This window comes from Vidua chalybeata, chromosome 8, assembly GCF_026979565.1.
Source record: "Vidua chalybeata isolate OUT-0048 chromosome 8, bVidCha1 merged haplotype, whole genome shotgun sequence".
Classification (NCBI taxonomy): Eukaryota; Metazoa; Chordata; class Aves; order Passeriformes; family Viduidae; genus Vidua; species Vidua chalybeata.
Window position 1 is genome coordinate 20,250,391 of NC_071537.1, and position 13,078 is coordinate 20,263,468.

At 42.5% G+C, this 13,078-nt stretch overlaps 1 protein-coding gene across 1 annotated transcript; it reads left to right on the plus strand.

Annotated features, from left to right (window-relative positions):
- Positions 1-4,448: 4,448 nt before the first annotated feature.
- EIF3F (eukaryotic translation initiation factor 3 subunit F) lies at positions 4,449-9,278 on the plus strand. The gene is made up of 8 exons (XM_053949385.1): positions 4,449-4,734; positions 4,850-4,920; positions 5,063-5,142; positions 6,218-6,355; positions 7,435-7,526; positions 7,736-7,872; positions 8,010-8,123; positions 8,879-9,278. The coding sequence occupies exons 1-8, from the start codon at positions 4,464-4,466 to the stop codon at positions 8,954-8,956; spliced, it is 981 nt and encodes a 326-aa protein (XP_053805360.1). The 5' UTR covers positions 4,449-4,463; the 3' UTR covers positions 8,957-9,278.
- The last annotated feature ends 3,800 nt before the right edge of the window (positions 9,279-13,078 follow it).

Below are 13,078 nucleotides of genomic sequence, written 5' to 3' on the forward strand. Positions count from 1 at the left end.
ACAAAAAAGCACACCACCAAACTCATCTTCTCTTCTTGAAGAGCCTGTTCCAAGTTATTACTGACACATTCCCACTAAAGCCTGAGGGGTTAAGGTACTGCAGCATCAAAAATCTGCCTTTCAAATCAAAATGCCTTTTACTGTGGTTTTTAAAGATAGTTAACCCATCTTTTTTTTTTTTTTTTGACAGATCTCTCATTGGTCATTGGAAGCAGTGGAACTCTACATGCAAGAACTAAATAAAAACAGCTAAATAAATAGGTTTTGGCACATATTTTGGCAATTAAAATTTTTCAACACTTCTCTGAGCCAAACACTTGTACCATTTGGTGTTTGCCTGGGGTTTAGGATACTTACTTTATTTTCACAGCCATTCTTTCGTGAGTATGTGTTTCCATTTTCCTTTCCTTAGTGAGTATAAAACTCTGACTGTGAAAGTATCTGTTGCCCTACACTTGCCAGCCTGTGGGCATTGCTCTCTGCTAGCTTTCACTGCAAGTTTTATTTTGTATTTTTACTTTAGCTTGGATCTCTAATTTCCATATAGTGACTAAAAAGCACCAAGCAGCCCCCAGTGTGCTATTTTTGATCACCAAATGATAACTTCTATTGTCACTCTAGCAAAGGTATATTCTTTTATCTACATGGTATGCAATTGACACTATGCCTCATTTTTAGGTGGTATTTGGATTTTCACTTTAAGCATTACCTCAGTAGTCCTATGTGTCAGTGTTATTTCTCTGATAATTAAGGTGGCTCCATAAAAAATTACACAAAAGCAGGGAAGGGCTTGAATCCTTTTTGCTGAAATGATGAGGCTGAGTCAGCTGATGCATTGCACTGGGAGCTGGTGGCTGTCAACAGCCGTCTTTCATCTACTGGCAATCTCAAAAGCATGAGTATCTAAGACATTTGATGAAGACTAAATAAGGGGACTATTTTCTTTTATTAATAGGAAAAAACCCAAGACAACCCCCAAACAAACAAACCCCTCACAACCCAGAGCCTGAAACCATTGCCCATGACTTCATGTATAAACCCTGGACAGAAGGCAGAACTAATGGATGCTTGCATGGTTTAACCCCAGGCAACAGCCAAGCAGTGCACAGCCTCTCACTCACAGCTCCATCAGCGTGATCAGGGACAGAAGCAGAAGGGTAAAAGCTGGAACACTCATGGGGTTGAGATACAGTTTAATAGGGAAAGCAAAAGCCACACACACAAGCAAAATATAACAAGGAATTAATTCACTGCTTTCCATGGACAGGCAGGTGTTATGAAGCTGAGTAATGCAGAGTCCCCAGGCAGGTGCAAGAGAGAGCCCTTTATTGCAAAACCAGGCCTTTTTAAGCAGTTAACCCATTATCAGGTACATTCCATTTAAACACCACAAATATAATTCAACCAACCACCATAAACCGCAATGCGAGCACATCATGGTTGTATAACTTGTTTTTCTACTTCCAATTCAGTTTGGTCACTTTCCCATAGTCCTCTTCTACTTAGCCAAAGTAGCAGGCCTGGGCCATGTTTTACAAGGGTAACAAGGCCCTTATTTTATTAAGGTTTTACCTATATGCAACAGGCAGGTGTTCAGCCATCTCCAGGGAAGGAGGATCCCATCACCTGTACCCATTATTTGGGAAGACAAAAAAACATCACAACATCACTCCAAACATGCCCCACTTCTACCTTCTTCTCCCACTTATATACTGAGCATGATGTCATATGGTCTGGAATATCCCTTTCGTCAGTTTGGGTCACCTGACTGTGTTTTCTTCCAACCTTGTAGATGGAATGTACAATGGGAAACCTTTCTTATAATAAAGGAATAAAAATACCATATTCAATCCCATGAAACTAACCACATAAAAGTGCATCCTGAAATGATGAATCAAATCAATTGTAGATATTTTACTTTAATGCAATATAACAAGTATCCCCTAGAGCAAGAAATGATGTTAATTCCAGTAATACAAGTAAGATAAGAAGATGGCTACTGATAAAGAAATTACACACCACCAGTGAAATTGCAGCTGACATGACAGCAAATGACTCAGTCACAATCAAGGCCTATAAAGAGAAATCATACAAGAGCAGAGCTTGGAGATAATTATATTCACCATCGAAATCAGATGCAGGGAAACCTAGCAAGGGAAACTGTAAAATCAGAAGGCCCTGAGTTACCATGCTGATCCATGTACACATAGGAATGTGTTTTCTGTGTCCCTCTAGGCAGACAGATTCTACTGCAGTGGGGTAGTATCTCAACATCTTAATTGTATCAGAGATGTATGTCAAGTTTTCATCAATAGGCACCACCGATAAATGTATCTACCTCTAAAAGTAACCTGATACTTTGTGAAACAATATTAATTATACCTTTATAGGTATCATTTTTCAGCAGTCATTTAGCAAGGAATAAACAGTTTTGCAGCTTGGACACATCTGCCCCAGGCATATGATTGATCATTAGATTTATACAGTCTCTGTATTAAGTGGGCTTTGTACGAGCCAACCACTGATCTTTGACTTTCGAGATACAAGCTATCCATCTTCACTCACTACATACACTCTCTGGCACCCTTGCAGCAACTTGACATCAACGAATTACAAGAAGATTATCACAGTTGCCAGTTTTGAAGCATAACTGCTGCTTCATGTTAAGCTGCCCAATTTTTAAGGTGAAAACATGAAAGTGTAATGGGCTCTTACAGAGCCTTGCTCGCTCCACATGACTCTGCAGCTATGTCAAATTAAGCACCAAGCCCAGTTTGATGCAAACAAGAATGAGATCAAACAGCTACTCTCTAACAAGAACACCTCACACATTAGACTTCTCAATGACACATCAAAGCTACGGGAACAGAAACATTTTAAAGCTTTATGCAATTTGACTCAGCCACACCTACAAGAAATTAAGGCTGCACAGAGAAAGCTTACGAATAGGAGATCCAGTTTTTACTGGTACACAGACCTAGAAGTGCTTTTATGAAGAGATAAAATCTGTTCATGCTCCCATGCATTAGCGCTCCTTTGTAGTTTTGAAAGGTGTTCCCCACTTACGTAAGAGAAGCAAACTGCTTCCACACAGGCAGAATGTGTGATCCTTTTATTGAGGCGCTTCTTTTATACTCAGGAGCCTTCTTCAATGACATAGCTGAGACTGCACATTAACTGATGACGTTTAGGCCTGAACTAATGAAGCAGAGAAAACTCCAAAAGTCATCATGATAAAAATGGTTAATAAAGAGAAAGCAAAGTTCTGAAATAATAAAGTCCTCTTAGCAGCTATTGAAAGCATAAGTGTTTTTTTTTCACAGAATATCCTCAGGTGGAAGGGACCCACTGGTCCAACTCTGCACAAGACTGCACAAGACCATTCCCAGGAGTCACACCATGTGCCTGAGAGCAGTGCTCAAACACTTTTTGAACTCTGTCAGGCTGGTGCTGTGACCACTTCCCTGGTGACCCTGTTCCATCCACCCTCTGGGTTTAAGATCCTTTTTCTAATATCCAAACTAAATCTGCCCTGACACATCTTCCCTTGGCTCCTGTCAGTGCCACCACAGACGTCAGTGCCTGCCCCTCCGCCTCCCCTCACGAGGAAGCTGCGGGCCGCGGTGAGGTTTCACCGCCTCAGCGATGCTGCCCCACCCGCACAGCTTCGTTGCTCGAGAGCGAACACACGGGGCGCTGTAAGTAATAGGCAAGTGTCATCCAGGAAGAGAATTTGTCACTAAACCTTGGTTAGGGGCAACCAGCATTTCCTCTCGACAGAATACCTGACAACCACTTATTCTTCTATTGAGGCAATAAAGACTAACAGCACTTGCCTGTCTTACAGAACCAAGACCGCAAAGACTGTATAGCCTCGCATACAGCACTACTGGAGCACCTTCGCACCTTACCCGGGCGCCGAGCCCGCCCGGCTGCCTTTGCAGCGCCACCACCTCAGCGCCGTGAGGCAGCACCGGCCGCCCGCGCCCTCACGGCGCCCTGAGCCCCGCGACAGCGGCCCTGCCGTGCCCAGCCTGCCCGCACGAGGGCGCTCGCCCAGCCCCGCCAGGGGAGCGCGCAGCACCGCACCGCGCACCAGGCGCGACCCCGCTGCCTCCGACGCAGCGTTGAGCGGCATCTCCGCAGCCAATAAACGGCCTTAAAGGCGGGCGGGGAGGGCGCTGCTGGCCAATAGGAGAGCGGACAGCGGGGAGGCGGGGAATGCGAGAGCCCAATTGAGGAACTTTCCGGCCCCGGGAGGGTGGGAACAAGAGTAAGGTTCAGTCACAGACGGTGCGCGCTTCCTCCAATCAGAGCGTCCCCCCCTCATCGCACGCTCCGGATTGGCTAACAGATAGCCTTAGCTCGCCCATCTCGCCAATAGGAAAGCAGCGCTGCATGACAGACGTTCGGCTCAGCCAATTACTGTCGGTACGGAGGACCCAGCCTCTCTCTCTTGCAAAATGGCGGCTACAGCTCCCGGTGCGGCTCCTCCCGCGGCCGCCCCGCCGCAGAGTCCGACGGCGGCTCCCGCCGCCCCGGCGGGGAGCGCTCCCCCCGCGGCCGCGCCGACTCCGCCGGCCCCGCCACCGGCCGCGCCACTGTCAGCCGCGCTCTCGGGCCCCTTCCCCGGGGGCCGCGTGGTGCGGCTGCACCCGGTTGTGCTCGCCTCCATCGTGGACAGCTTCGAGCGGCGCAACGAGGGCGCGGCGCGGGTCATCGGGACGCTGCTGGGTAAGAGCCGCCGCCCTGCCCTGCCCTGCCCGCCGCAGCCTCGGGGGGAGCGCCCGCCCTCCCCGCGGCGCCCCCCTTAGCCGCTGTTCTCCCTTCCTTCCTCTCCCTCCCGCAGGGACCGTGGACAAGCACTCGGTGGAGGTCACCAACTGCTTCTCCGTCCCGCACAACGAGTCCGAGGATGAGGTACGGAGGCGGCCAGGGCGGAGCGGGAGTTCTCTCGGCGGGGCGCGACCCCCGCGCTCCCGCTGCTGGCGGCCGGTGCCCGTGTTGCCCTCCGGGCTCAGCAGCCTGTAACCAGCCGTCTCGGCACTCTCCCGTTTCGCAGGTGGCTGTGGATATGGAATTTGCCAAAAACATGTATGAGTTGCACAAGAAAGTGTCTCCTAGCGAGATCATCTTGGGCTGGTAAGTTGTCCTTCTGCAAGAACATACAAGTAGGTCTGTTGATTCCTTAATTTACTTAAAGCACATAATTCACTTTGTCAAGATGGAAAAGCAGAAGCACTTAATGCCTGTGACAGTCATATCTTGCAACTCTTGTTACACTGTCAGTGGTAAAGCTCCTGCAGCTCATGAAAAGGAGAGACGGCATTGGAGACTTAAAAGATTTGGTTTTATTTATGTCTAGCAAGGTACCACAGAGGAGTGATGTGTTAGAGAATGTGTGCCTAGCTTTGTTAGAAGAACTTGCTTCCTGTAATAGAACCTGTACCATGGAAGTTAACTGGTTAGAAAGAAGGGAGAATACAAAAGAGGCTTTTAATGTACCAAAGGTGTCAGAAGGAATCACTGATAGCACTTTGAGTACTTAGTTCTCTGCTGGAAGTACCCTGTGTGTGGGATGTGAAGCAAGATCAGTACAGTTATGGGAACAGAGTGTTTGTCTGAGTGTGTGGCACAGTGTGTTTATCACTCTTTTCATGCCTACAAAATGGCTTCATTTTCTTCTGTGGAGCAAGCTTCCTCAACAGCCTTCTAATAGCACGGCAGAGTGCAGTTTCAGTGGCAGGAGCTTGCCTGAGAATGTGAGATGCTAATTGTAGAGCAGTTAGAGGAGCTAGATTAACAAGTTAGACCTCCTGCAGAGGGATGTGTGATTTGTGGATGACAAAATTCATCCAAGTTTCTTTGGTATGCTTTGATTACATAGATGGAAAAAGCTGGTCTACAGCACGGTGACAGATAACTGAATGTTGGGTGTCTGCTGTCAGTTTACTGATGTTTTGTGGCTGGTACTACAACACTGGCCTTGTGCATATTTTGGGTGTGGGTGTGCTCAGCTTGTGATTCCAACAATTTCAGGGACAGGTGGCCATAAAGTCAAAAATCCTCAGTTCAAACACTTAAGTTTAGTATGCTGCTACAGCTCAGTGTTTGGAAATCGGTGGTTTAGGATACAAACCTCTTAAATACCAGCAATACAGAACACTGGGCATTTGAATGTTGGAAGAATGGCTCTTCAACGTGTGTTCTTTTGAAGGTACGCAACAGGTCATGACATCACGGAGCACTCAGTCCTGATCCATGAGTATTACAGCCGGGAAGCACACAATCCAATCCACCTCACTGTGGACACAAGTCTCCAGAATTCACGCATGAGCATTAAAGCCTATGTCAGGTACTCTGGGAGGCTGCCTTTCTGGGAGGGGAGCAATCTGAATTACTGAGAGATGTCCCATCAGAGTGGCAAGAAATGTAGTGGCACACAGTGTCCTTTTTTGGACAATATTGTGCAGTAGTTACACATAGTGGTGAGCCAGGGATCATGGCTTACTTCTCATTGGAATGTCTTGACCACTGTATGTAGGCTGAAAGACTTCATTAACTGGAACCTCACTGGGGTGGGGAATTGTGACTTAATTACCAATTTTCAGAACATCTTTGGGACATTTCACAGGGTTCACACAGCTGGCAGTAATGTCACTAACTTCCATCACACTAACTGAATGCTAGCCTGTAGCCATAGGGCTTTATTTTTCAGCAGTACACTTACAGAAGTCGGCGGATTAGTGTGGTTAAAACAATTCAAACAGAATCTTCTTGATGGGTCTTTCTTCCCCTTAGCTCCATCATTCTTATCAATTAACAATGGAGATTAAACATTGAGAAATTAAACTCTTCCACCTCACTGAATTCCTCCCAGTATTGGCTGAAGAGCTCTGCTCTGTAAGGAAAAAAACCCTTTTCTTTGTAGAAAAAGTGCTACTTCTTGACTGTGCATCTTTAAAACGGGAACTGTTCCATGATATCTTACTTAAAGCGTAAATGGACTTCAATACTTTGAATAATAGGTATAATAAAGGTGCTGAGAGTGCTTTGTACATTAATTTTGTCATATTGCTTGTTGTTTCAGTAATTTCTTAAAGCATGAAGTATTTCAGGATAGAAGAGCACTTTCTCTAAAAGCAAGAAGGAACTTTGGTTAAGATGGTAGTACTTAGTTCTTCATGCATTTATGCTGACGTCAAACCAGCTAGGAGTATTCTTGGATGAAAAAGAGCAATTAATAGCATGCCAGAACTGGTTTCCTGTCCTCAGTTATCCTTGGGTCTTAAAATTTCTGATTTTGGTGAGAATGAGTAACATACTCATGTTCATGCTTTAGTGCTAACAGAGATCTTTGAGATGGAAATCTCTTCCTCCTCCCCTATATATGTCCATGCTGAAAATGTTTTGTTGTTCTCTTTTTTTTCCTAGTGCCCCAATGGGAGTCCCTGGTAAAACTATGGGCGTGATGTTCACACCCCTAACAGTGAAATATGTTTATTATGATACAGAGCGGATAGGAGGTGAGTGCTTTCTTCCTGTTTTGGTTATAACTATTGTTGTGACAATGTTCAAATGCTTCTTTTACCCTGGTAAAACTGCCATTCTGGGAATTTCACTGGAAATCAGACTGTCTTGCTGAAGCTGAGCTAAAAAATCTTCAACAAGTTAAGGGTTTAAACTGGTATCTGTGGCAGTCACTTTTTTTCACTGATCCTCCTTTTGCTTTCAGTGGATCTTATCATGAAGACCTGCTTTAGCCCCAATCGTGTGATTGGCCTGTCCAGTGACTTGCAGCAGGTGGGGTCAGCGTCAGCCAGGATCCAGGACACCCTGACCATGGTGCTGCAGTACGCTGAGGACGTGCTGGTAAGGCGGGCTTTCTATCAGCCAGAAAACAGTTTGATGTTAACTTGTGCATCTTGGTTTTCTCTTTTATTATTTCTCTTTCTGGGCCATAAACTTTGAGTTCCACTTATGCTGAAGTGTGTGTTTCTTATGCTTAGTCTGGCAAAGTGGCTGCTGACAACACTGTCGGGCGCTTCCTGATGGATCTTATTAACCAGGTGCCAAAGATTTCACCAGAGGACTTTGAGACCATGTTGAACAGCAATATCAATGTAAGATCTTAATTGATTTTTTCTGTGCCTTGCTAGCAATTTTGGAAATTTGTCATACAGACATAGATTTGTCTATGATCTATCTTTTCATACCAACATGCTAATAGCTAATATAGCTTTTTTACTGTCTGTAATTTGGTGTTTTAAGGGCTGAGGGTGGATAAAGAAGCTCAGCATAATCTCGCAAGCAACTGCAGATAAAAGTATTTATTTTTAAGGACTTGGGAATTTTGCAAGTAATCTGAAAACCAGTACCAATTCTTCTTTCATATTGTTTGGACAGTAGGAATTACCAAACTTAAATAATTTTTATTTCAGCAATAACTGGTGACTTGCCAGATCCTTTTGCCTGAGCTGGAGTTCCATCTCTTTGCATAACACTTACAAACATGAACAAGGTTTTAGCCTGCTACCCGATTTCTCTAGCAGATTTTTAGAAAACTTAAGTTTCTGAAAGTGTGGTTCACCCACAGTCTGTAATACCAGAACTAATTTTTAATTTTGCTTATACCCTTTGACTTCTCTGGTTAACATGGGTGAACTCAGAGTTAAAATTTCACAAGCAGTGTTTCATATGCCAGGAATACCAAAAGCTTCCTGCAAGGGAAGCATTCCTTAGGGTAGGACTTTCAGGACTAACAATATTTCTTGTAGCTGATTGTAAAATGCTTTACAGATGTTAAAAATTCAGCTCTCTAATAAGCTATGATTTGTTAATATTTCTGATCACTTGGTTTTTTTCCCCTCCCTTTCAGGACCTACTGATGGTAACCTACTTGGCAAATCTCACACAGTCACAGATTGCTCTCAATGAAAAACTTCTGAGTTTATAAAGAAACTTTTGCCACCCTACACTTTAAGGAACCCGAAGAATGAGCAGATACACTTTTCTGTGGTGTTAGAAATTTCCTTGGACTGTAATTTAATTACCTACATGACTTGGTTTACATTGTTATTTCTATTGCTCTGAAAAATCCCTAACATGTTTTAGGAAATGATTGGGAACAGCTGCAGTTCAGTTGAACCTGGTATTTTAAAATGGAATATGAAAATCTTATGTCTTGTGGGTTTGTCTACTTGTATAACAAAACAAGTATAACAGCTTTATTCTAAGAATGTATTTGGAATAAAAGTTCCATTGCAGTGGCAACAATGGCTTCTGTCTAGAAAGAAAAGTTTCTCATTTATTGTGTAATGAATCCATTTCTGAAAGTGGGTGGGTGGGTAAGATGGCATCAGGAAAGAAAGAGTGGATGGGAGTGAAGTCCAGTTCTTTGCAGGTTTTTTTCCCAACTGCTAAAGCACACTGAAAGTGTGGGAATTTGTGTTGCATATAATATGCTTTACCATGAAGAACTGCAGAACAGTCTCTGGTTTATTAGTGGTGCTGTCTATATCCCTTCAGCAGGCTACTGACAGACTATGAAACAGTAAATTCAAATTATGCATATTCTTATTTTCTGATTGTTTGGGAAAGGAAGTAAAGGTCAATAGCATTAACCCCTTATAAAGAGGGAGTTCAGAGAATTAAAGCCAGCAACTGAGTTCATGGTAAAAGAGTTTGAAAAGCATTTGTGCCTAAACAAGCTTGGCTACTGGAGTTTCCATCTTTGCCAAAGAAGAAAAGGACAGCAAAATGACAGTCCATGAGATTTGAGGTTAAAAGTTGGGTGTTGACAAATAGGAATTTTCTATTTCATAATGCTGTACTGCTGCTAAAATTATGTGAAGAGAAACCCCATTTTCTCCCCAAGATATGTTTCATGTTTACGAAGTTATAGCTAGAAGAAAGCCAATACAAATGTCAGCTGTTACTTTGCACAGTCTCTGCCAATTGCATTACCTTTAGAAGGCTGTCTTACAGTTCAGCTGTGCTGAGGAGGGACTCTGCTTTAACAGAGTTAAACCATCCCTCTTCTACAACTTTTCCCACCTTACTAAGGACTGTATTTAGTTTGGTGAATTAATTTGAAGTATGCAAAGAGTGTTCTCCAAAACTGGTAATTTGCCAGCTAAATCCAAGAATAAAACTCAGATTACAAATCTACAGATCCTGTAGTAGTTGTTCCAATCTAGAGAGTTCCCCCAGTGAATGCTAAATTGTAATTGCTAAATTGTAATGCTAAATTCAATGCTAAATTGTAATTGCAAGGTCAATGTAAGTGAAAACTGAAGGTCCAGAAAAGATCCTCATCTCATTGAAAATATTGTTTTTGAGCATTAAAGAAGTATTAGAACTCAACTCTGGTTTTTTATTAGTCTGAATAAAAATGTTTTGCTTTCCTTTCTCTTCTTTAAACTTAATATTCTTAAATTCAGACATTTAATGTTTCAAAATTTTCAGATCTTGGTGTTTTTTGAAGAAAGTTTTGACACGGCATCAAGTAGCAGAAAAGAGAAAGCAGCAAAGGTGGATAAGTCTCAATTACTGCAAAGAAACTGCAGGAGAGGGAAGCAGAATACTCTTTCCCTGATCTCTCCTCTGCAGGAAACTCTTAGTCATTCCCTTTTAGGAAAAGGGAGAAAACATAAAAAGAGAGCTATTCAGCTTTTAGAGTGTTAAAAATCTATGTTGTTGTTTTATAAGCTGGTGTGCACAAAATGCAAAGTTCCAAGAAGAACAATTTGTGATCATTGTGGAATTTGCCAGTCCTTGTGAGTACTGAAGATTAATAATGAAGATATGTGAAAAGGGACTGAGGTCATGTCTTCCTAGGTAGAAAGATTCACTGCAAAGCAGAGGTGTCTGAAGTGACCAAAGTCCATGAGTTTAGGCCTTTGCAAGACAGGACATTGCCAAATGCTTGGAGGTGGAATAGGAAAAGAGATTCCTTTTAAAAACTCTCTGATTCCATCCATTCTGTCCTTGTGGTGATCCTTACTTTGACTCTGGAGATTTGAATGTCTGATTTCAAATTTCAGTGGCCACTTTTATGAAGGACAACCCAGTGAGCACAAATGTAATGCACCATTTTGCTTAATTGTAAAGCCTGAGCTGTGCTGTTACCTAGAAGGCTTTCCTTCTCTGGAGCTGTAAAATGTTACACAAATTACTAAAGGTAGTCTATTAGAATTGTTCCACTCTACAGGAACCTGTCTAAAAACTTGAAGTTCAATAGAAAATCCGGTGGGAAAAGCTTGGGAGTCAAGAAATATCACCAAGGATTACAAGCTTTCACTTATATTGATTTGTAAATTGCATTAATTTATTAGGGAACTTTATCTTCGTTTGTATGTTTCTTCAGAATGTGTTGCTCCAAATAATTGACAAAGTTAGCTTTACATAGTCAAGATAGATAATTCTTTGGTATTCTTCTGTATATTATATTGGGTCATACTAGTGATCTCAGTAATACAATAAAAAACTTCCATCCTCTGTAATACATTCAGCATTTTCTTTTCCTAGATGACTTCTCTGAATGAGTATAAATTCCTGGACATTACTGTATTTATTTGTGACAGTGTGCATATTTTCCTGGTAAATATTAGGCTTTAAAATACCTCGTTCAAACAACTCTTTTACCACCTCCCAGCACTCAAGTATTTAACTGCTCAAATTATGTAAATTATTAAGAATGTTAAAATGTTTAACATCTTCAGATTTTTTTTTTTTTTAATCCTGGCTTAGTTGAGTTCAACTTGGGTTTTTACCTCAGCATGAAGTTCTTGAACAGCTCTTTTTCTCAATATACATAATAACATTCAGAACAGAGTTTAGTGTTACAATTAATTCTCTTGTTCTCTTTTGGTATAACTTGGAGGAAATGTATCAAGTCCATCCATCTTGTTGCCTTGGGCCTTTCTCAGACACAATCTCAGGTAGCTTCAACAAAGGAGGAGAGTTTCAGCCAAGCACCTCTGGGCAGTACAGAGGCAATGAAAATGGTGAGTGAGCATGGTGGCTTTGGACAAGCTGCAGTTTAATTAGCACACAGACATTATGCTTCACTCTGACATCTTCCCAGCACAGTAAGACTGCTGTGTTTCTTATCAAAATTAATACTTACAGGATAAACTATCTTATTTATAATTTATATTTAAGGAATGCCTTCATAAAAATTCAGGAGGTAGTAATGGTCCACTATTTTTTAACTGATGAGACTCAGCAGAAAAAAATTCTATATTGTTGGGAATAACAGACCTTATTGTTATCTGCAATTTGAAACTTAAATCCTCACTGCAGAATAGCAACTTCATTTGGCGATTATTTCCATGTACTGGAATGAAGGTCACTAAATTTGTGTTTTTAGTTGAATCACTTCAGTTTCTTGGCAGAAAACAAACCTGCTGCTAAGAGGAGGCAGTGTTTTGGTGAGAGATTTTGTAAACCTGTGGACATACGCCACCTATACCTGAAATTCATGAGTTCAGTCCTAATGATTAAAATTGATGTGAAAGTGTTAGACACACAACCCTTCTAGAACAGTTAAGCAGAACAAGGTGCTCTTCTCCTGTGCTTTGAGGAAGGGTGAAGCTTCAATTTCCTCACAACGGAACCAGAGACTGGTTGGCAACTCTCGCAGGGGTTGTGGGAAGCGCTGATGTTCAGAGCAGGGTGGGTGGAGCACTAACATGACTCACGGGGCAGTGACTCCCTTGCGCAGCTAACCTAACACAGGGCTCCTCCTGCCTCAAGGGAGCTGAACTCGCTCTGCTCCCTGCACACAGGGAAGGTTAACTCAACAGCTCACTGGCACTGTGCATGTCAGTAACTGCAGTCACAAGGCAGTCTAACAGGAGAAGTGGATTTAGTACATAATGTAGACTTGGGCCACTGCAGTATCCTGTGGGTTTGTTACACTTTGACCTATGGTTCAAAGCTGAACAGTTCTTACAACAAACGTGGGGAAAATCTTTGTTTTTAATTTAATTATATTGGCTGGAGTAGAACACCAAAAGTAATACTTCATATGATTTAAGTGGGAAATAATGTTCCAACCAGGACACATAGAGAA